Source organism: Falco punctatus, assembly GCF_963210335.1.
Source record: "Falco punctatus genome assembly, chromosome: 7".
NCBI lineage: Eukaryota > Metazoa > Chordata > Aves > Falconiformes > Falconidae > Falco > Falco punctatus.
The window spans coordinates 55944901-55970107 of record NC_137587.1 but is presented as its reverse complement, the minus strand read 5'-3'; the positions used below and the strand labels follow the sequence as shown (position 1 = coordinate 55970107).

The following is a 25207-nucleotide window of genomic DNA, read 5'->3' as shown; positions in this document are numbered from 1 at the left end:
ATCGCAGTGTTTTGTTGGGACACGTACCCTGTGCTGCTCTTTTCTCACCATCATTAATTCTACTTTTACTGTTGTCACAAATTTTATCAGCCACAAATTCATACCTTCCCTTTGTTAGTCCTTCACCTGAAGCACTAGATAAGCAGCAGGAATGCTGTCAGCTCCAGGACAGGTATCACAGCACCCGTAGTGGCTTTTTGGCCACAGCCCCATCAGGCGTTAGGAGCCTGTTTGGTCACAGATCATCCACCAAGCCCAGCCTGAAGCTGTGACGGGCCCTCCAGTGTGGAATTCCATCCTCTGAAGATCATCTGCCTGACTACAAATGGCTGGATGACATCCTGGGCCAAGGGTTTCTGCCTCATACCACATGACAAGAGCATCAGCGGGGTACTGGTTCCTGTTTCTCTCCCAGCGTCTGCAGAAGGCTGGAACAGACCTCTCCAACCTACAGCGCTGGCAGCTGGGTGAGGATGGTTAGTACCACGGTCTGCCCGCTTTCCCAGTTACCTTAGCCGATTCCGTGCTCAGTGTGGATTAAGCTTCCACCAGATGCATCCCCAGACAGGATCCTATGGAATGAGAAATGCTGTTCATTGGATATTTAATCTCCCTGTTACTTCAGCTGCTACTGGTTAAGAAGCATTGAGGGAGTTAGTGCTGATCTACTTCGTTTGACAGCTTATTGAAACACTGCCATTTGCCTCCAGCATTTAAACAGTACTTCCTAGTTCAAAGAACCACCATCATTATGCTTTTTGGTGCTAGTTTCTTCCTCTGTGCAGTCACACGTGTAACACCTGCTTTCATATCCCAGGGCCTGGAGATGATCCCACAAAGCCTTCCCGAGGTTTCAGCTGATGCTGCAGAGACCGAGGCTGCCTGACAGCTTTGATTCCAGGTCTCAGTTTTGCTGCTTCTTTTTCAAAACCTCTCTCTACTTCTTAGCCAAAGTAAATGTCAGAGTGCACACAATTCCACGCTATGCCAAGCTAAAGACATTTGGACCTTCAAAATGTTTTTTTTTTTTTTTTTCCTGTTCCCCCCTCCCCCCGGATAATTCATGATATCTTTTATCAAGCACCGCAGTTAGTAGAGCCCATAGCACAAAATCCTACACTATGCATCCCACTACCTCTGTCCTTCCTCTTTGTACTGTTGACAAGCATGCCCAGTGTCACCAGCTTTGCTGCCCAAGCACCTGATAGCTCCTTCACATTCTGCAAGGAAATAAATGTGGGGACTATCCTAATAAATTTTAACATTTTTGAACTTTCAGAAACACCCTGTGTGTTCTGAAACTTAGTGCTGTAGAAAAAATACTAGCAATTTAATTTACAGAAAGAAAATACATCATAATGTACAAAAAACTAAGCAGCGGCAACTATGTTCATACAGACCTACAAGACACATCACCTTTTAAATTCTGGTATTATGAAGTCAAGGCTTCTTTAAAGCTATATGTAACTAAGCTGATATCCATCTTCAAAGTAATCATGCTTTCAGTCCATTCTCAACAATAATATTTTTAAACATGGTGTTTTGGAATAAACTCAAGAAAAGGCTGGAGTGAATTTCAAGGCTTGAGTGCTGCTGCCATCTACATGGCAGGAAGACTATAAACCAAACCAAACAAAAACGGGTATGTTGCATTTGCTGGGCAGGGCTGTAGGTCTGTTTGCCAGTGTGATTACAGAAAATAAAGTTCTGAAACTGAACAGAATTGCTTGTTACCCTCAGTTTCTGTGTGGAAAATCATTAATGATTTAGAGATCAATTTCCCCAGGACCTTATTATCAAGAAATTTACGCATTATTTAAATACAATTTGAGAATAAGTAAGGAAAATATTATTATTTTGCTGGTGCTGGGTATTGTTTATGTTTTTTCTGCTGAATATCGAGCTTTCAAACAGTAAAAAAAAATATATTAAAAAAAATCTCCCAGTTACTGTACAAAGAGAGGGAGTAATGTATATTATGAAATGACACATACTAATTACTCCAGTGATGCTATTTTTCACAGTTACCTTGTTGAGGGTATTGCCAGAAGAAGAAAACCAGCTTTTATCCCTATGTTTGCAAGACACAATGTAAATTCAGGCTGCTGTCTTCTCAAGCTAAGGTTTCTAAGAATACATGAAAGAAAAAGGTAGGTGCAATCAAATCTGTACTGTGTAAGAATTTTATGAAATGCACAGTCCACTATACAAAACTGCAGATGTTTGTTAAGTTTCATAATGTTTAATATTGTTTAGCAACTTGCATGGCTTCACCTTGATGGCTGTATTTGTACTTGCCCATCACCATCACACCACATCGAGGACACTCAGATTCACTGGAAGGTGGGGAAGGGTGTCTTTTTGTGACGTGCCTCTGTCCTGCAGCACAGCTCGCAGACACACTTTAGACTTTCCAGCAGGTGTCATTCAAGAAACAAACTTCCCATGGTCCCCAATAAGACAATTCTGGTTTATTGTGTGAATTTGATGTTGCGTCCGAGTTCAGTATTACTTCTTCAAGAATAAGATTGATGAATTTTCACTTTGGGGATCTATGAATTCAAATTATAACCCAACTCAAACTCTAGTAATAATTCGAAGAGCTGTGCCTAGCAGTTCAGACTGTGTATCCTATGAGGAGGAAAAAAGGGGAAGACCAGCCCTTGAAATCCCTCTGCATCCTTTTCTCATGCAAGAAGAATGGCCTGCAAAATTCAGCTGAAATATCCACTGTGAGAAGCAGGACTGTCTTCACAGATCCCTCCATCAGGAATCTGCATGCAATGCTGTTCAGCACTGGCGCGATGACTTTGAGATTGGTGCTGGAGCTCACTCACGGCCCTAGTCTGCCTTCAGCAAACACGCTCTTCCAAAAGGAGTAAAAACCTGGGAAGAGGTAACGCTGCATATTGAACCTGTCCTGTTCTTTGCTGAATTTTCGACACTTCACCTCAGTCACACTTGCAAAATCGTTTCCCCTGCTAGATTTCTGGGGTTGTCTGGAGCTCGTAGCCCTGTTATACAGTGATTTTGTTAAAGTATCTCTTTTTTTTAAAGAAACACTGAATCTCATATATGTATATTTCAAGTTCCGTGCCAGCTTGCTTTCAGAACATCTTTCACTGGACTGAAGAAGAGCACTGCTTAACAAAATGCAACCCAAGACTGGAAGCAGTTAATATCAATGATCAGATTTAAAATATGCTGATATCACAAGAGATTTCAAAAAATAATGTTTAGATTTCGAGCCATAAATTAATAGCTCAAAGTTTAGGGATGTTCCCAGGCAGGAATCTAGGTGAGTGACCATTTAGCAAGTGTGAGTAATTTGGAAAACTCACTATCCCTCAAATCAAAGAGATGTCAATGAGTTTTGGTTTGGGCTTCTACTAAAGGATCAGTAACCTTTTTTTTTTTTTTTTTAATAATATAAAGAATTATGTGGATAATGTAAAAAGATGCCTATAGGATTTGAAAGCTGTAAATCTGTGTTCAATAAAGATCCCTGCATATAGCACCCTAAAATTCTAATTTCGTGCTGAGATAACACTGATGTACGTGTACGTTGTCCCACACCCACATGGTATCTCTGCCTTCCTCCTACCCTTGCTTGCTTGTTCCTCCTCTGCTCCTTGCACCGAGGCCAGTGCTTGTCTTGACGTGGCCTGGTCATACAAGAACTAGTGCAAATCTAAGTGAGGAGACATAGAAGCACATGGCTGGAGTGGGGAGAATTTGTCCCGGCTACGAAACCACAACTTGAGCCACACAGTTTATTGGACCCTGTGACTTCTGGATAAAGAAAATAAAAAAAAAGGAAATCTTGTTCATTAAGTGGTTTAGGTATTAATGATTTTTTTACCCTATATCTAAAATTTAGACAACCACTCTAAAATATTAACATATTATTCCTTTTGACAGGATTCCTTCAGTGTAATACAATAGAAAAATATATTCTTAATTACTGCAACTTCGTTGTAAAATCAATCTCCATAAGCATGAATACAGCGGTACATCAGACTGCATTAGTATAGAAATGCTTCTTCAATTATGACTTACAAGAAACAATTGCAGGAGGTTAATTTGTATTTTTGTATATGGCTCTAAAATTGTCACTTTGATGCAAAAAGATTGTTCGAAGCAAGGGTTCATCTTGAGCATATACTGTAAAGTTGGTTGTTTGAAAGACATCCAGACCACATGGGAAATATATTTGCTTTACTGGGAAATAAATGTACCTAATAAAAAAAGTTCTTGCCTTACCTTACTGATACTGTAATTATAATTAGCACAAAGCACGCACAAGCATGTGCCAAACACCAGTCATCACCGCACAAACCGTTCCAAAGGGCTGTCTGTATTGGCAGCCTGCTGATGTGCACTGCTTTGCAGAATTAAAGACAAGCAATCAAATATTGTGTTGCACAAATGTAATTGCTACTATAGCAGTGCTGGGTGTTAGGGACAACGCCAATTCCTTGAGCTATGAGACCTCTCTGAACACATCAGGTTTTAAAATACCTACTAGAAATAGTTTTAAGGAGATTTGTTCCCCTGGCACTCAGAACAGTGTAGGCCCAAGTGAGCAGGTGCTGACACAGAGCAGGAATGTTTGTTGTGAAGGGAAATGGACTTTTCAGTGCCAGTGGAAGACTAGAGGTGACTGTTGACAAGGACGTGTGCCAAAGGAGACAGCAAGGTCCATCCTTTGGCATTTCTTTTACTGTCTGCAAGGTTCCTGTAGTGTTAGCAAATTCCTGTAGTTAGATTTGCAATTTTATTTTTACCTTCTTGATGTTTGCATCTCTGATTGAACGATCAAAGTTTCGAAGAGGATGTATGCCAGCTTAAGACACGTTCTGCTCTCAGTTGCGTTGTACAAGTTAAATAAGTAAATGAAATTACTCCAGACATCCAGTACAATGAAGCCATAACTCTCCACACCCAGACTGTTTGGTTACCACAACTCAAATACAAACAAAAGGTACGTTTTACATAGGAAAATGCCTTCTAAGAATAAGGAAAATTGTTTCTGAAAAATAACAGATGCGTAAAAAACAGCGACTTTACTGCAAAAAGATGTCATTTTTCTGCATGTTATTGAAAATTATGGAAAAGTAAAGTTAAATATCTTCTCTGGATTGCAACTAATTTTAATGAATTATTTCATTGAATAAAACCTGAAATCCGCATTTGCAGGTCCTTCCTTTCAATGTTTCCGAAGACCTCACTGCCATACACTGCACTTAAGGATACGGACACAAGGAATATAAAAAAGCAGAAGAAAGAAGATTTCATGTCTGTCTCAAGCCACAGTAGGGCAACAGCAACCTGGTTTGTCACTCCTGCAGCCGTGACTTTTCCCCACAAGCAAGAAAGAGATTCATTGCCAGAGGATCTTTCCTCACTGAAGAAATCTTCACTTTCCTAGTTACGTGACAATTAGGAAGGATAACATCACACCACGATTTCCACCACAGATCCAGAAAAGTCCCTTTGACTCCATTAGTGCTCTGACTGTTGGTACTACGAAAAGTGAGCTTACTGCTCTAAGTGGCTGTTATTTGTCAAACCAGCATAAATTCCCCAGCATGTTAGGTGATAAATGAGTCTAATAAGCTGCAAATATTCTTCAAACATAATCATATATTTTTTTTTTAAAGATAAAAATGTATAGCTGCTTTTCCCAATGAGCACAAACAGAAATTCAATGAAGTATATAATTTCAGAAGAGGACTCCAATGGGCTTCTCCAACTTCATTTTGGTACTGCATTTCTACAGATGATGGTGATGGCAGTTTTTATAGAAGAGGAAAATTTACATCCTAGACATGACCAGATTTATAATCAACTTCCCTTGCTCTCCTGTGCACAGAACGGTCTTTGTATTTTAGATGTTTCTAAGTATTCCATGTTTACTTCAAAATGTGCATTCTTCCCTTAAATGCAAACAAACATTCTAATTATTTCAAGCACATTTAGTTTCGCTGAGTGTTAAAATGTTATTGGTAACAAAAGTCAGAAGCAAGGAGAGATAAAAATTTAAACTTGGTATATGTAAAAGAATATTAAAATTGATGCAAAGCTTTTATGGTCAATCAAAGTTGTAAGATTTGATATCACTACATAAACCAGTGAAAAGCATCTAAAAATAAAAAGTTGATATTTTCTATGTTAGAACTATCTAAATTTAATTGAATAAATATAAATCCATTAGAAATGGAAGTGTGAACTGAAGCCAATAAATCAGCAAAACGAAGTTGATCTTACGGAAGGTATTTCTTCTGAAAATGAATTGTTAAAGGTACACAATAATAAATACAACTGGCTGTTTCATGGCCACACCACATATATCCTATTTCTTGGCTGGTCTTGTGCATCTTCCAGTTCTTTCGGCTATGCAGGTTTTTCTAACACACCTTACAGGAGCACACCTTAGATATCCAGGGATGTGGCTTCATGTCATCTGGAAAAGAAAGGTATTCATCTGGCTTAATGATTTTACAGTTTGAAGTAACAGGCAAGATTTTGTTTTTTAAAAATAAGTTATTTTAGCATTTTTCTGTAGAGTAGTAAAATGTATAATTTTGTAATGGAATGAAAACTTCCAGCACCAACATGCTACTGTTAAAAAATTACACAAATTACCTCCAGAAGACTGTTTAAAATTATAAATTGCTGTACTCCAAGAGGCAATATGGAACCCAAAACAGCTCAAGAGAATGTATGGTGTTCCTCAAAACTTTTCCCCTGAACAGTCTTCTCCTTCTTCCTTTTTTTGTTTTAAAGGAAAACATTCCAGTGGATCAACAGAAAGATAATTTCTGTTTTATGTTAATAGACTGTTTATGTTTTCTCTGCAAATACAATTTTCTGTCAGCAGAAATAATTCTACAATAGCCGTTCAGAGAAGTAAATAAGGTATTATATTTTAATTCTGTCGTGGCTTATTAGAATTCCACATAAAAGCACCCTCAATCATCAGTTTTTAGCTTCATGACTTCTTATTTGACATATGTATGGTAATATATACAATCTGAATTTTAAATATTACTTGTATTAGAAACACTGCTTAAAGAGGTACAGCACCTTTCATGAGTCCATGAACGCTGAGAAAGCAGCACACACTCTTTTTTCCCAGTCTAACAGACATCTTGCAAATTTATCACATTATCTATCATCTTTCCGTCTAGCTGTGTCCTAGACACAGAGATACACATTTTCTTGATGTCCACCATGTAGCCTTCTGGTTTTACAGTTTGATTTACTATTTTAAAAAACCAAAGCAAAACCCATGAGTCATGTTACTAGTAACCCAGGATGCTGACAAGATGCGGCACTACATCTGCTGCAGTGAAATTCCTACGGATTCACCTGTGCCTACATTGGAAATTTGAGAAATTCTTTCTGGAAGAATTCCTAGGCACTAGCATTTTATACGCAGTTGCTGAGCAGTAAGGGCTGTCAGTGTCTGTGACCAGTGGGGTGCCCATGTATTGTATCTTCTTCATACATCATCATCATCATCACCATCGACTTCCAGTGCTCCATTCCTGAATCAGTCCTCATTTACCGCTGCTTACTTTTTGTGATGATGAAAATAGAGAAAATCATGCTTTTCTAGGGTGCTTCATACTTAGAAATTTATTGAATATTTACTTTTACATTCTGCGTACTGATCAACAGCCATATAGGTGACAGAGTGCTGATTTAAATAACATACTCTTCAGTGGATGGAACTTGGAGCTGGTGAGTATCTGACAGAGATACTCGCAATTTTAGTGCTGTATTTTGAGGCACACTGTGGCTAACAATCTGTTGTTCTTGACACATTCCCAGGTCTATTTGCTGCAGTTGTGTCTCTCACAGACTGTACTTCAGGGGCAGGCAGAGATCTTTCCCATCTCTACGCTAAGGCCTATCTAGGACAAGCAACTAAGCAAGACGGTGAAAACTGCTTGGATTTTCACTAGTATCTGTTATACACCCAGAATTACATTCTGTCCTGAAGAGTCAAAAAATGAAGAGGGAAAAATTTAATATGAGCAATTTTTGGAGTGAAGGGATGGGAGAAACCACGAGCTGTGGAAGGGACCAACTTACCCAGGCAGGGTCGAGCTCTCTGGCTACGCAAGGCCATAAGCTCACAGGGTTCTCACCATTTACATGGGTTTCATCCAAAAGACAGAAAACACTCTGTAATTTCTATCTACAGCTTCCATCTCAATCTTCCATTAGGGAGGCTCAATTTCCTTCTAGTACCAAGTGAAGTGATAGTCTAATGCCTAGTCAACTACAATATTTCTGTTGGAGTAAAGGAGAGGCAAGAAGTATCTGTGCCTACATTGTTTCTTGTGACTTCAGCTCAAATCCAGTCCTTTTCCTCATAAAAGCTATACTTGCAGAACCCTCTGGTGGGACTGCACCGCCTCTGAAAGGTAAGACACCTCAAGCTGTGTCAAGTTCTGTTACCATCCTCTCAGATTTTGACTCACAAACTTCAGAGCATTTTCAATCCCCTTAAAACCCATCTCAAGCAGCTCCCTTTGGACAAGAGGACCTGCCCTCTGGAGGTGTGAATTTTCCACCATTGTTTGTACAAGAACACTCACGTGAATAGCTCAGACCCCTAAGTCTAACTCATAGATCCATGTTCATTCAGTTTCAGCCTCTTTCTCAGTTTCCCTACATGTGGAAAATCTGTCTGATAAAATGGAAAACACTGCTGGGAATCTTTATTTATATTAAAGAGGCACTCTGAGGGATAGTGAATTATTTACGGGAGGTTGATATGATTAAAAGTCAAGTTCTACAAAAAGCTGTTGTAATTCTTATCTGATTATTATGTTCAAGGCCAGACCAGAGACAAGTTGGAAAAGCCAAGGCTTTGCATGTTGAACAGAAGTAGTCCTCAGCATGTGGGGAAAATGGCAGTGATAAACCTACTATTAGGCATCTGGGAGAGAAGCCCAGCATCTCCTCTGTGTGTGGGCTAAAATAGACACGAGCCACTATCACAGATAATGGCAGCTTGTAGGCACATGAAGGGAGCAACTAAAATCCATTTCACTTAGACAAGAAAACGCAGTCTGATATTTACCTGTGTCCATCACATGTGAAAAGTGTTTACTGTGAATTATCCAAGAGAAAAGTGCAGGCTGAGGGGTTTCATTACCTATCTGACAGTAGTTCAGATCACACATTGAACGCAAGAAATCACAGGTAAATCTCAGATTGGTGTCTTGGGTAGTCAAATGGATTCCTGCTATTCATGTAAAGTATATGCCTTTTTCTACAATTGCTGGAGGCCCGCATCCAGAGCAGTGGGAACATGTGCAGACACATAGAAAACGTGAGAGTAAAATAAGCAGAGTAAGATTTGTGTGGTTTTAGAAAATTAAGATCACTTTGAAAATAACTCTCAGTCTCATGTCAAGGTTAGAGACTGCACCTTGCACCGTTAGCAAACACAATGCACAGCTATGTCTGCTAAGGGCTGCTCTACAGCCTGCCTGATTGCGGTAGTTGTAATGAAGAACCCTTTCTAGGAATCGCTGGAATCCCTTGCAGGTACGTTGTCCTATTTTCACCTTTTCCTCATTCGAAGAGGTAGTAAAACAATGTATTTTTTAACATCAGTTTTGCATACATGACAATGTATTGTAAGTGAAGCACAAGAGACTCTGCATAACACACATACAGACTTTTAAATAAAAACTTTTAAATGAAGTTTGTAAGTTTGCCCAGACTTTGAATATGTGCAATACATTCTAAAGTCAATGCTGACCTCCCAGGCACTCTCAGATTCCGAGATACGATGCAAAGTTCAAACACCTGAGAAACACTAGAGAAAATCATAGCCAACTGAATGTCATATTGTTGTTTCAATGCTTGCTACTAAAAGTAAATGGTAAGTTTTAAGTAAATGTATTGTGTTACCAAATCTTTCCTTTCAAACAAACACTTCTGTCAGAAGTGTCTTAATTTCTTATCACAGAATTTCATCCGCACAAGGAGCAATAAATAATTCATGTTCCTAGCTCTTTGTTGTGTGTCCCTGAACTGCACAGAGCTGGAAGGCTGACAGCTGTGTCAGGACAAGCACCAAAGATCTGACATGACAAGTGACTAACAAGTTTCTTTCAGTCTATAGTGAAAGAAGACAATGGCATAAAGTGCAAAAACGAAATCCTGAAACAAAATGAAACTGTTTCTTTCTCTTTACCTAAGTGTTTGCTATGAGCTTATTTCCGACCCATAACCTCTGGTCATTTTATAGTACTGCCCAACCCCCTTTACTCCTCACATTCGCCTGGCCATTTACGCCTGTCCACGGATCAATATGAGCAATTCTTGGAGAAATACGATGTCTCCATGACAACCAAGCCACAAATTCTCAGTGGAAAGCAGTGAGACCAGTAGTGAAATCTCCTGAGGTTTTCAGACCTATAAGACAAGATGTCTTAAAATGCAGGAATGGACAGAAACAAAAGCCAGAGTAATTCATTGTTTATTACTAGTTTAATGATGTCAGATGGACCGAATGGAACTCAGTTTTTAAGTTTAGATGCTTTATCAACATGTATTTTTGCCAGTCAATATTCACCTCCTGACAGGCTTTTATTCTTTCCATTACTTCATACAGACATGCAGAGCGCAGAATTGGAAATTCACGTTCCTGTCCAAATGTGTACGCTTGGCCACATAGAATTAATTTAAGGTTAAAATTAATGCTGTCTTTAAGGTACATTCATTCCCACCTGAACACTTTAGTGCCGCCTTGTTTTAACTCTTTCTCACTTCAGAACAGATCAGAACTGGGACAATCCACATTTTTGCCCATAATGGTTGCTGAAGGGACCACAGACAGTTTCCGAAGGAGGTGCGACGCACCACCGACCATAGGTGCACTGTGGATCAAACCCGACCCCTTCCTGAGTAGATTATCTATTTCTTTCTAAATCTCACACTAGTTTCTGCTGTACAGCTCGAGTCAAGCCTAGGTGGCTTTCAAACGAGTACAGATTTACAATTCATTGCTTTCAATTATTCTAACATATACTGGTGCTCATTTCCGTGGAAAAGATGAAAAGAGAACGTAGTTTGAATCCGGTATATCACAGCGGTTGAACTCCCAAGGAATCCTGGAGGAGTGGAGCGTGCTGAAATATAATCCCCCAGACATGGGTCCTATCTGGGTTCTGAGATGACTTAGGGGACCTGACATGGATTTCAGACTGCACCCTTTGACTGAAAATTAAATCTCAGCAGCGTTCCTTGGGGAAGGATCAGGGGACTGTTGGCAGCTGCCCCCTGTCAGCACAGGCTGCAAGATTTGGAAATCTCTTAACTAAGCTGACAGGCCGCAGAGACGATGAATCAAAAATATGATACACGGATCAGCACACAAAGATGCAAGAGGGTACGCAGGAACCAGATAAGGCGGGGAAGGAAAATATCAAGTGAAGAAAGATGTTTAACTCTTTCACTAATGAGGACTACATGCAGGTTACGTATATGGTGTATGTGGGTCAAGCTCAGAGTTTGCTTAAAAGATCTTAGTATTTAGTCACACAGTGTTTTTAATCAGCTGTGACTCGATACACTTTATATTTAATTGTTTCCCTTTGGGATTAATCTAATAAATTTTGTAGATGTTCCATAACGAGAAAGATAATGAAACTACATGAAGATAAATCTTTTAGTCACCAAAAAGGATGCACTTTATGGATGTTCCTGTATTTAGCTGAATCAATGTTAAGAGCCATTAAAATGAAATAATGATTCTGAGCTGATTTAAAGAAAAGAATCAAGCTATTTAACGCCACCAATTTGCTTTCCTCCAGAGATACGGCGTTTGAATGTCCGCCGCTACATTCAACTGCAGTATATGCGGTCCTTCTAATTTTTCATAATCTCATGCTACCTTCAAGGGTCAGACATTGTACATATATTAAGTAAGCACTGTAGTCCAAAACTAATTATAATGAACTAGTAGTGTCAGCTTTCTTTTTGGTCATAAAGCCTTTATCCTTTCTAAGACCTGAATTCTTGATGAAAGAGAAAAGGATAACAGCTCCACACTGTGACCCCTGGAGGTGACCATTAATTTGACATTGCAGCTGCTAAAAAGGAAACAGCATTACAATGTGCCTTTTTTACAGACCCAAAAGCTGTGTCAGATTTATCGCTTGATACTTGGTGACTGTCTTTAAATGCCTCTCACCTGGACTCTCAGGCTCTTCCAGGACACATCTGTCAGGCGCATCCTCCACGTCTTGGAAGTTTGCCGAGGTGGAGCTCCTTTCATGCTTCGGCGCACTGACTGGAGCAATAAAGAACAAAAACAGGGGGAGGGAGAAATGTAATGTATTCAGAAACAAACACCCCTTGACTTTCTGCAGTGCTTTCACTGCTGAAGACATAATTTGTAAACACGAATAACAGACTGAAATAAAACAGAAACTCAAAGTACTTCTATGCAACATAGCACAGCTGAAAAATCTATAGACAAGAATTCATTCAGGGAGAAGTTTGCGGTGTCAGCTTAAAGGTGATCCTTTTCAAGTTAAAACCCAGGTTTTTCTCATAGAATTCTAAAATAATAAAATAATTCAGAAGCCATAAAAAAGTGCTTGTCTGTTTCACCAAAGAAGCCAGTAAACAATACAAAAGATCAATTAGGTGGTTTTGTAATTACTAGAGTCATTCACTAGGGAGAGAAATGGTGTTCATTTTAAGATGAAAGTACGTTGTATATAACAAACAAGAATGTGTAATAAAAATATTGATATTCCAAAGTGCAGTAAAAACCAGACTGAGCTGCAGTTTAGAGATTACCAAATTTGATTTCTTCTTTTACTTAATTGCTCAAAACATTTTCATTTCAGAGCAGGAAAATATTTTCATGGAAACAATGGTCTGTGTATGACTTTTTAATTCCCTTGGCTTTTGAACAAATCCCACAGAAGTTTTCCTTGAACAGAAGAGACGTATTTCCCTTGTCAATGCCCTATCCCTCTCTTCTGCTCCATATCTCCATATGGAGCCACAAATACAGCTTGAAGATAAAGTAGAATTCTTAAACAATATAAAACATAATAGCACAGTAAAGAAGAGATCTCAATTTTTCAGTGCCGTTAAAGCTCCCAGATGATCCCATTTCTTAAGAAAATAGTGGTCACTAGAAAATACTAAATTTTTTTCCAATATCTAGAAAACTAAGCAAGGCTCCAAACTTCTATATGGATGGGGATACTAATGGCTAGACACAATCTCAGCGTAGTTTTGTCCTGTTTTCCAAATAAGAAATTTGTTCCCTTATAACTTTTGATGGGTTCTTTTTTTTTTTTTTTTTTTTTTTTTTAATAGATGAATATTTGCTGAAGGATTACTGAACTTAAACACCCATTTAAATTTTCCAGAACTATGAGTGAATCAGCAAGGCCTCAGGGCATTATTCAGACAGGAAGAGCTCAAAAGACACATATTCCACTCCAGTGCTCTGCGCTTTCCATCGGTTTGCAGCTATTGATCCCAGGTCGCCAAAAGGTTCCATCATTCTTGACTCTTGCATCTACACAGAGTCCGTTTGAAGCAATCAGGGCTTCAATACAGTTGGGGGATTAGATCCTTGAAAATGCAATATTAAAATCTAATAAATAATAAAATCTATGATAATGACACCATGCATTTCACCTGAAAAAAAAGCAGTACATTGTGCTTAAAAAATCTGCCTTGGATGGCGACTAACTAGTATATAAAACCCTGCTCAGGTAGAGCAGGAACACTTAAATTTCTGACCTCACAAAAAGCCAGTGGACTTGTATCAATGGTCATCTTATCCACATGAAGAGGAATTTTAGTCCTTGTCTCTGCCAAGGAAACGCTGACATGATAATCTGCATGAGCTGAGTTGACACGGACGAACAACTTACAATAAATAGCAAATGTTCATGTTCACGCATGAAAACGCTACAATACGTGCAGGAAGAAATGTTTTCAAAGAAATCTGTGTTTTTCTCCGATTTTCACAACATTTAAATAATTTTCAAATATACAAACTGAAGGCCAGGATTCCCACTTCAAAAAAGAAAAACTGGAAAATACAAGTGTGTACGTTATATTCTTTAAAACATTGTTTTGTGCCAAATTTATTACAACATTCTTTCTGAAACAGTTCTTCCCACTAAGCGGTTGGATCCACTGTGCTGAGTGATAGATTGAGTCATTACAGCTGCATGAATTTAAAAGTCAAAACTACTCTGAAGAAGAACAACAGGAAAATTTCTAACAGAGTATGTTGTGATAAAAGGGAGAAAACGAAAGGTACAGCTATGCCTTTGCAGAGAAAGACAGAAACCACAGGAGCTGTCCTCTCTAAAAAACATAGCAGTGCCCAAAAATTCAGAATCAGCCATCCAAAATGAAGGGTGTATTTTCACCCAATAAAGAATTCTCACAGTGAACCCAGGAGTGGGGACACTTTCACAACACCAAGCATCACCCGCACTCGGGAGGTCGCAGGTACTTCCCTTGCTGGAAGTCTGTGCTCTATCTGATCTTGAATGGGAGTAGGACAAACTGTTCAGGTGCTCTCCATCTGTCCCAGAACACGTCAGCATTAAGTCATGTAATTTAAAGTGACCTGCTTGATTTTACGACAAAGCAGAGCGGAGCAGTGTTTTTAGGGAAGGTACGGATTCAGCTGAGGAGTAACTCTGAACATAATGAATAAAAGACAGCTAGAAGCAGGTCCATACACAGAGGAGATACATCAGAAGGGAGGTGTGAAGTGAACAAGAAATTAAGACAGGCTGGCAAGATCCTTGGACAAAACAGGAGGATCTCCAGTCGATACGCCTGAGTAGAGGCTGGGGAGATTCAAGGGGGGTGGAGTCACTGAAAGCCAAGAAAGACAAAAAAGAAAAAAAAGGGATCACAGGCAGAGCTGATATGGCTGAAAAATGACAAAAGACAATGAAACACTTGCACAAATAGTTGGTGGCAAGGAGTCACCGGGAACAGTTTAAAGGGAGTGGAAAGCATGGATAGAAAGGGTTTTCCCAGGGACAGAGAAGCAGACCTCTAGACAACTAGCGCAAGAAAGGCTGTCACAGAGTGAGGTTCAGCAGGAAAAAGTGAAGGAAGGAAAATGCTGTTTCACAAAACCAGGAGACAGGCTGGGACAGGCTAGGATCGGGTCACTGGTGCGAGGGATGCGTATCTTCGCCTTGTCACTTCCTCAGAAGTACCCACAGCTCCCCAGACAGCACCAGGGCAGATCAGCTTCGCAGTACCCCGCTTTATGAAGTTACACAATGAGTGCACGCAGCGCGCCAGACAGGGAGCTAGGCAGAGACCTTCAGTCTTTCTTTTTCAAAACATCACGCTATATGCTCAGTTTGAAGGGGCAGGTTCCTTAAAAATACTGTAAAAGAACAAAGGGAACTGAAAAGTTATAAATAAGGGAAGAACAGTGTGGCCCAAATAAAGAGTGAAAGTAAAAAATGGCATTATGTAATCATGAAAAAAACCCCCAAACAATCTTAACACTGACACCTACTTCACTATGTTTTCTCTTAGGGGAATAGGATTTTATGTTCAAATGTCAATAGGGGAAATATTGTCCCGATTTGTTTATACCTAGGATGCTGAGGGAATTTAAGTTATTTAAATATAAACAGCATGATCTTTCTTCGTTCTGAGGATACTCTGTCCCACTTCCAGTTTAAATGGACCTTAAAATTACTTTTGCTTCCATTTGAAAGATAATTTGTGTAGCCAAAGTGATGTAAATGACTGGGGTAGAAATGAGCCCCAAATCTACAAGTCAGAGAAGAAGTTGGGAAACAACAACTTCTGATACAATAACTCCAATGATATTTTCTTTCTATTCAGGCCAATGTAATTTAAATTATTACATGGACAGTAGAGATTTCCTTTGCTAGCATGCAAGTAAGGTAAAAGGGCAGGTTTCATTGAGGCAAATGACCTTGAACTTAGCATATAAAAATTACATAAATCTTTATTGTACAGGACCAATCTTGAGAATTGTGGAATTTTTTTCTGATACATCGTAATAAGCTCTGAAGAGTTGTTTGTCAAACTTGATACCCATTCTCTTACATTATTGAAACCGAAAAAGACATTTAAAAAAATAGGTATAGAATTTAGGATAGTAAAAGAATGTCATAAGATCATAGTATTCAATTAAACATGTAAATAGTTTCAAAATATTTCAAATTCCACAAAAATAAACTATTTCTGAAAAGAGATCACAGACTGATTGGTGATCGGTCTATGAAACAAGAGTCTTTGTGTGAACAAACTCTTAAATGATAAGCTGTTCTTCGCAAATGTACACCAGCCACTAATTACAACATCAACTCCTCGCTATCGTTTATTTATACATGTTCTGTTTAAACTCTGAAAAGCCTTGTTCCACTCTGGAAATATCACACACTGAAGTCTAAATAACCTGCTCCGCATACTAATTTTCAGAGGGCAGACACGTTGGAGAAAGAAGTTTGCGTAACGCAGGTGACTAAACCTGTCAGCATTTTCTGACAAGACGCCTTTGTTATTGATAAGGTGGATTAGTAACTTACAGACAGTCTGTGGAGAAAACAAGAACTTACTTGTCGTTCAAAACAGCAGCTAGGGCAACAAAAAATATTTTTCAATCAAAATTATTAGGCAAGATAGGCCATAGGTGATAAATATATTTCAGATCTAATACAAAACCACAAAGCAACCTGAATCTAAATAAAACTGCACGAAAAAAGCTGTAAAGGAAAAAAAATATGTTGGTATTCTTTTCATAAATGGATAAAACGATTATGTTGCAGTGTCACTTCTGGGATGTATGGGATCTACAGGCACATACCTTACTATACCTAAAACGCTTGAAAGAGAGCTCAGCAATAAATGCTTTGAGTACTATTTTAAGAAGCACGTTTCACAGATATCATAAAAAGCGTAAGAACTGCTGTACTTGCTGAGACCAAAGATCATCAATGTAAGAGTCCAACAACCATACACTAATACTTCACTAGAACTTTCTCTTAAACTCCAATTTGAAACTCGGGGAATTCCAGAACTTTTTTCTTTTTTTTTTTTTTTTTTAATATTTAATAACTCATGATAGATTTCTGTTCCACAAACTTCTCCAATTTTCCCTTAAGCACATAGAATTTTCACATCCTTAACACCCTACACCCTAACTTGCCTTAAGATGGCAAGCCCCATGTGCTGCCACACAGGTAGGCGTCTCCTCTTGTTTGTGCCTGTCCCCATTAGCCGAGTGTGACATTTATTGTACGAGAAAAGGCACGTGTACAAGCCCTGCGTACTCTCTCCATGACACTTGTGACTGAACAGTCCTGTGGTTTATCCTCTTTCAACCATCTCTTTTCCAGGGTGAGGATTACTATCCTACTTAGCTTTATCCATGCATTTTTATGCCAACCTGAAAGGATACGGTTATTTTACTGACATTATGGGAAATGCAGAAAACATTCACGAAATGGCAACTGAAATATTATCAGTGCTCACCACAACCATCTAGAAACAGAAAAGGCAAATGATGGAGTTACCCTAGTCAGCCCACCATGCCGGCTGGGTGACGGCGCTCTCCGCTGAGCAGCGTGCCAGCAGGCAGGGATCAGCTCAGCTGGGGATGTGCCCTTGGTGGCACCCGTGCCGAGTACAGCGCCAGGATTACTTCACAGGTTTCGCAGGTGATGCTCCTGTTTTCAGAGCCCGCTATGGCGTTTGCCTTTGTTGCCACAGCGTGAACACTGTTGACTCACGCTCAGCTTGTGATCCAGATTCTTTCCTGGGAAACTGTTGCCTTGTTATTTCTTCCCCATCCTGTCTCTTTGTGGAAGATTAATCCTACCTCAGTCTAGATCCTTGCTCTCGTCCTTATTGAATTGAACCCTATTTTTTTTCCACACCATTTCTCAGGCCATATAAACCACTAATTCATCTCACTGACAGAAGACATCAGTTGCTGGTCATTTCATAATTTTTAGTGTCGTTTAAAAGAACCTGCCCTGATGTATGTAGTTGTCATTTAATTGAGAATGCCTGGTTATCTTCTGATGATTAAATACCTCACCGGCCCAGTTTTCATTATATTTTGATTTTCAAAAGAGAGATTAAGAAATTAACCTGGAGAAACACATTATTATTCTGAAGTGAATGCTGCAACATATGGAAGTTGGAACTGTCCTTGAAATAAGCCAGTATGGAGCAAGTGATTCTATGACCCTGTTCCAGCCAAACTGGAAGCTACAGCAATTTAAATCCACTACAGTGAATGCAGAAGCAGGACCTAACATCACATTGCAGAGCTCAGTTTGCAGAAATACCAACCCACGCACCTGGGGAAGCCTGAGCTTGCTCTTGCACTGTGCACAGTCATGTGCAAACAAAGCTCATTCCACTCGCCAAGTGAATAGCAACTGAAGGACATTTTTTCCTTCTGTTAAGTGTAAAGTTTCTTTTAAGGTTTCTACATATTTTAAACCAAAAACCTCCTGAAACTCCATTTTCCTCCCCACCCTTATCTTTGAGGACAGCATTACTCCAGACAGGAAATCTGAAATTTTCAGTGATTCTTTTCCCAATATACCTTGAAGTTTTATTCACCCAGAGGGACTTCCCCACTTCTCTCAACTAAAATATAATGGCATGTAACAAATTATGCTCTCAAAGGACATCACATTTTTGTTTCATTAGTGCAATGAAACATTCACTCAATTTTAAAGCAGTTGTCTTGATCTTAGTTGTGATTTATACCAGAATCTGTCCATGTATTCTGTGTAGTATATATAATAAAACGCCTAACTAGTTAAATTTGTCTCAGTGGGTTCTGCTGCAAGAAATAAAATACTTTCTCATAAAATCCCACACATGGTTTACTGCACAGCTCTGAAGCGTATGCTTCTGTAAAAGTCAGGAGGATTTTAAAAAAGGAAAATATAACCCCAAATGGTCTTTAATTAATTCTTCTATCACTATACACTGCTTTTTCTTCTTAATGTCCTCTCTGCCTAGAAAGCCCGAATTTCTTTTTCCCAATTTCCCTAAATGCGCGGTAGTGCACATTTTACCCAAATCTGGCATGACTGAATTATTTGATCACAGTTGATCAACATTATTTATCCCTCTCTCATTATTCTTTTTTTTTTTTTTTCAACCAGCAATTGGGAGGCGATAGCAAAACAATTTCTACAGGAATTAGTAAAGGCAGCCAAATTCAGTTCTGGTAGTTACTAGACGATTAGTTTCTTTTTTTAATTAAAGTATATAGCATCTCCTCACCTGTCCAATCTTCTAAAAATAAATAGCAAGATTCCCCCTGGTTTCTGCGTGTTAGATCAATGGTGTAGGAGCGTACATATTGCAGATATGACTGCCTATTGGGGTATCAGTAGCTTCTATAAGACCAACAAACAAATAAAGAAATATTGCATGTGTTAAAAATTGCATTATTGACAGTACCGGCATTATTATTTTCATGACAGTAGATTCATTTGGTATTCAAGTCTAAAAACATTAATCTGGGAATTTTCAGAGGATTATGGTTCAGTCCATTTCTACAGAGGAATTCTAGCTGTAGATTGCCTGAACTTGCTTTTGAAAATAAAATGAAACGGAAGTGTGCAGCATGGTTATGCTGCTGACATAACCCTGTGCATAACGTGGACATTATAGCTTGCATACTCTTCCCTTCTCTCGATCAAAGCTGCCCAAATAGCTTAATCCATGGAAAAAAAAATATACACAGAGCCTCTTTATTAACCTCTTCTACCCAGATTATTGTTATTCTTTTGCATTATAGTCTTGAAGATGTATTACCGATAGGGAGGTAAAGCCAACTGCAGCACAGCAGGACTCTGCTGAATGGCTGCTGTATGAAAGTGGAAGTACTTATTTCCAAGACATTTCTGTGATGCTCCCTACTGTTAAAATGTTATCTGACTTTAAAAGATTTTCAGTTCAATTGTAAGCAATAAGTAAACTCAGGCAGGACAGTACTGTATACTGAAGAGTTTCACTAGCTGGTCAAACAGGCATTATTCCAAGAAACTAATGTTGTATAGGACTGCTTCCTGGTGGCTGAGACCTCTGATCGGCAAAAGACAGTGGGCTTTTCAGTCAGCAAGCTAGTTACCCATGGATGTGGCTCAAGGCTGACACACAGATTGACTGGTTCACACTAATTTACTTCACACAGATTCCATTTATCTCCTAGAAGATCCCCTGGCAGCAGCTTATAATGGCATATCCTAGGATGCCTGCCTGCATGAGTTTTTAAAGCGGCAGAGCTTGATGAATCTAAGTCCAGAAAACAGTTCACAGATTGAGGACTAGGTGCAATCAAAAAACATCAAGTAGCACAGCTGGGACTTGCTAGCTTGCTTGACTGGTTTGAGCAGCTGAGCATTAACTACGCTTGCTTTCCTGCTGGCAGCCCTGTGTCACTAGGACAAATCGGAGCACTACCCGACAGAGAAAGAAGAAAGAAGAGAAAAGAAAAAGGAGAGAAGAGAAGAAAAAGAAAAGAGAGAAGCAGCGAGGCTGAGGAGTGGAGTTTGTTGTGTTGCATGGATACCGTTAACAGATGCAGGAAAAACTCATTAGAACATTTAATTTTTATGCAACTTCAGGATTATAAAACTAAATAATGCTCTGGTTGGCAAGTTTTGAGGCTAGGAATCTGGTCATGTTAACAGCTCCTAGGAAAAAAGACATGAATAAAATTAAAGCTGCTGCCACACACCCCCCCCAAAAAAAAAACCACAAACCAAACAACAAAAACCCAACAAAACACACAACAATATTCAATCTAGTACAATGAAAAAGTAAGTTACCAGTATACCGGGTTTTACGTTAAAACAAGGTGAGGTGCAGGTCAATGCAATTCCTCACCTCCACAGAGCGCAACAGACTGCAATAGATGTAAGCTTATAAATTGTATTTTTAAAGGACTGAAAATACAGACTTCCACTATAGCTCTCCAAATTCAGATAGACAGAGACTACTCTTTAAAGTGCTCCTCAGAAAGGAAGCAAAAATTAATATTATTAGACATTAACATTTGACAGCAAATGTATTGTGAGAGATCCAAAGCACATTTAGTACTTAGGAGGTTAAAGACTCAGCTGTAGTGCTAGTTGATGAAAAAGTAGGATTAAGGCTTTAGTATGAGTCTTGACATGATCATGTTGTCTGCCTGCTGTCTTAAGCTTCGAAAAACAGCTCTGATCATCTTCTTATAAGCTCCAACTCAAAGATGTTTAAGCAGTTCCCAATCCAATTAAACAGAGGTAAATATAAGGAAGGACCCTACTGAGTCCAATCATCTTATTTTTTTAATGAAAAACAGCATAATTACAGGTTACACAAGTCTTTAATCTCACTTTAAACCTAACAGACTGCTGCCTTATAGTGCACATGGCAAGTCCAGTTAACCCAAGCATTCTGTATTGGTGTGCTTGATTTTTGATCATTATCCTTTATTATGTTACTTGTAATCCTAAAAGCCCATGATTGTGTCCAGATATTTGGCAAGGATTGTACCTGGATATACAGGGATTCCTCTTCTAAGAGCAATGGATTAATTGGATAGTACTGTATGATTAGTAGATGGTTGCAGTGAAACTGCTGTGCAGTTTGAAATTTGTGAAGTCCACTTCCCTCTTCTTCTGTCCCTGTCCTTTAAGCAAATTGCCTTTTTGAACATTAACAGTGCCGATGTAGTAACCTATCTATTCTCACCACTATCTGACAGTACTATAGAAGTAACACTGACCCACAGTTAGCTGTTTACTAAAATCTTCTTCGTAACAATTAATAGAAGATACAGAAATCCTGTTTTTCAGATGAAACTGCATGTTCAATTTAAAAGTGGCTATCTCACGCACATGGCCCAATCATAGTATTACCTAAAGGCTTAGAGCATTAGGCTGCTTATTTTCCGTACAGTCATAAGATTTTTGAGGTGTGCATGCTTGATCATATTGTGCCCAGGTATATATTTTTAAAAATGTTTACAGTTAATACCACTGTATTAGTGGTAAAATTTTTACACTGTATTAGTGTAAAAAGAAAAATCCACATATGTAATCCTTCTACTTTGTCCTATAAATATGCACAAGGACATTCTTCAAGGATGTAAAAGCAAAATCTCATCAGGGACTACTTCACTAACAGGCTCCTCATGGCTGTAAGAGCAAGAAGGAAATTTAAATGATCAGGAGCGAACTGTTTGCAGTAGCCATGTTACATTATGCATGATTCTTGGCTGCTCAGGATTTAATGAATGATTTCCAGTTACATGGTTAAGATTTGTAGTGAACTGGTATTTAGGGCAGCAAACTAGTATCTGACAAATTTAGATAATTCTGTGGTTTTTCCCAAATACCAGCCGCTAGGAGCTGCTGTCCCTTTTTTTGTGTAGCTGGAAGTCTGTTTTGAATATATGGACAATGATTGTGGCCTGTGTTACAGAAGCATGAATCTAGGTTAATTTTAAGACAGCTGCTCTCCTGATACAACTGAGAGCAAAATCTAGACTTTGCTATTCTGTGAATTAGTACGCAATAGTGGTTGATAAGTACAAGTATCAGAAAGGTGCATTGTTGAACTGATAGATGACACATAATTATATTGGTAATGAATGTGGACCATCTGTTTGAGTTACCACAATAGAGAGACAGGTTTGGGAAACAGACTCTGCCCTTTCAGCACCGCAGGATGTATCTCCAGAAATCAAATGTGGCACTCCCTTACATGAGCAGATAAGCAAGGAGCTGTTAAGTTCTTACTGGGTAAAAGATGAGCCTTGTCTAATGCCGTATCTCCACTCCATTCACTTGTGGTCAACTTTATTCTTCAGGCCATCAGCAAGATGTATCTGTAAGTGGACAACTGGAGCCTGGACTCTCCACTTTGAGGTGGGTAATAAAGAGGTAAGACAGGCACCACTGGCACTTCCAGGAAGATGGGCATCGAAGGAGGTGGCTGGCAGGTGTCTGGGGTTCAGAGGCTGCGTGAAACCACACGTGCAAGGAACTAAAAAGCATGGTTCCAAAAAATGTAGATTATCTGCTGTTAACAGGTGAAATACAGTACAAGATTGTGTTCTGTCTGGAGTTAAGCACCACAGGGGGATGAAGAGCCAAGGGGCAACACAAGTGTGAGCTCTTCCATGCTCTCTTTGGTACATTCAAGTGCTACATGAGAGTGTGAGGCAGAAATAATCTAGATGCAGAAGTGGCAGGATTTTTTAAAATGTCAAATTCGTTGCACTTCACTTAAGGTTGGTCAAGAACCTGCTGCTCAATGCTGCCAAATGTAAGTTTGCAATCAATTTTGGTACTGCCCACTTTCAGTGTAAGACTCGTCTTCAGAGGTATGATTTATTTTTTTTTTTAAAGTATTTTTATTTAGGTACTTTTTTTACTTGAAGTGTTAGCCTTTTGGGTGTTGGGACACCCAAAAGAAAAGGAATTTTATCTGGGTTTCTTCTGCTTTTAGTGAAAGTTAATACTTTCATATATCACTCTGCTGTAAGGACAGGACTTTCAGAAAAGAAACAAAGTACCATAAGATTTGCCACAAAATTATGAAGGTTGGTGAAACATTACATTCACTAGCTGTACTATTGTGGTAGCCAAGTCACTGGTTAGAATTTGATTTTTATTGATGTCTGATCATTAGTTTCTTGTTAATTCTGAAAGCAAAGATTTCTATTGCTTTTTGCAATGTACCTAGTCAAAAGTAACTGGAATATCTTTATTTAGGTATTCTGAAATCTCTCTGTTCCAGGGTGTTGTTTATTTATGCACATCTACATACCAATTCACACACAGAAAAGAGGCATACCCTGGCTGTTTGGAAATGATCCAGTCCTCAGGAAGAAATTCTGTATGGAAGTGTCCTGTCTCTTGCAGATACTTCAAATTGTACTGCTAGTATTCTTCTCTTTTACTGGTTGATTTGTTTCTGTTCCTATATGCTTTCAACTACCAGCTTGTCTGCACAATCAGAGGTGAATCTAGGGACAGTCATATATAGTCCTCTACGTATGGAAGGATAAAAACAAATTTAGTGTTTCAGGAAACAAAACTGCCAGTTCAGGAGACCACTAAAGGCTGCACTCCAGCTTGTAAGCTGAGTGAAGTGGAAATGCCAAAAGGGCTCCTGCACAAAAAAGGTACAAATGTGCAGCAGGACCTTGATTGCAGTTTCAAAAGCCCAGTGCAATGGCTGTAGCATAATTAACAGAGAACACAGCATTCTTTGAAAATAAATCACAGAATGCTCGCTCCCTGCTTAGGGCGCCGAGTTCATCTCTGTGTTAACTAGGTGCACTTTTATAAAAAGCAGTAGAGCTGCTCTTGATTTACCACAACCTGAATTTGGCCAAAGTAGCTGAGGCGAAGCAAGCAGTGCAGAAATTCTAATGGATATGTAGAAAAGATTAGAACAGATATTGCAGAAATAAGACAACTTTCCATATCTATCTTCAAAAGAACAGGAGAGAAGTTCACTTTCACCAGAATATAACTGGCACTCTGGAATCGGTCTAATCTTCCAAAATAACCCAAATAAACCCTCAGCTCCCGAGTAAAGCCTCAGCCTTCTCAGTCCAATGATTTGAGACTACACAGCTGTAGCATAGCAATCTACCTGATTTCAATGATTAATTAAACGCACAAAGCTTGCTGAAGCTCACAGGCACCCCAGTCTCTGCACATCCTTTATCACAGCCAAATGACAAATGCGGGCAAGCTTCTGGCTATAAACTGCTCCCATAACCCAATGCTTTTTCCAGAGGGAATAGCCCACCTCTGCCAAGAGAGCTCCACTTTACCTTTTTTTTTGCATTGCTACAGAATTGCAAGAATTCTTGTATATGAAAGAATATTTACAGTGCATGTGACTTGCTGAACTTCAAGAACACGCAAAAAGATTTGCTGTTTGTGTAAGGCATTTAGTACCTAGGTTTGTTAATTCAGTTTGAGACACAGTTTGTTCGTAGGAAAAACTGACAGGCTAAAGAGCAGATAAAATTAATTCTATCGATGTGAAGAGTTAAATTCAGGTTTACAAAACTGGGATCACAGCAGTATTACCATACTGTATTATTATAAAACACATTATCTGTATCTTACACTTTTTTAGTTGT

The 25207-nt window shown here is 39.0% G+C and overlaps 1 protein-coding gene across 3 annotated transcripts in view; it reads right to left on the bottom strand.

Moving 5' to 3' along the window:
- Positions 1–1046: 1046 nt before the first annotated feature.
- The window catches only part of WDR72 (WD repeat domain 72), a 123235-nt gene continuing 99074 nt past the window's right edge, over positions 1047–25207 (bottom strand). For 2 of the 3 annotated variants that reach the window (XM_080396621.1, XM_080396622.1), the window contains 2 exons: positions 12227–12325; positions 1047–6466 (listed from right to left, as the gene is read on the bottom strand). In XM_080396621.1, the coding sequence (XP_080252747.1) occupies positions 6411–6466; positions 12227–12325 (155 nt within the window). In that variant the 3' untranslated portion in view covers positions 1047–6410. Of the gene's footprint in view, positions 6467–7770; positions 12326–25207 lie in introns of those variants that run through there. The other variant, XM_080396620.1, reaches the window with a different exon arrangement.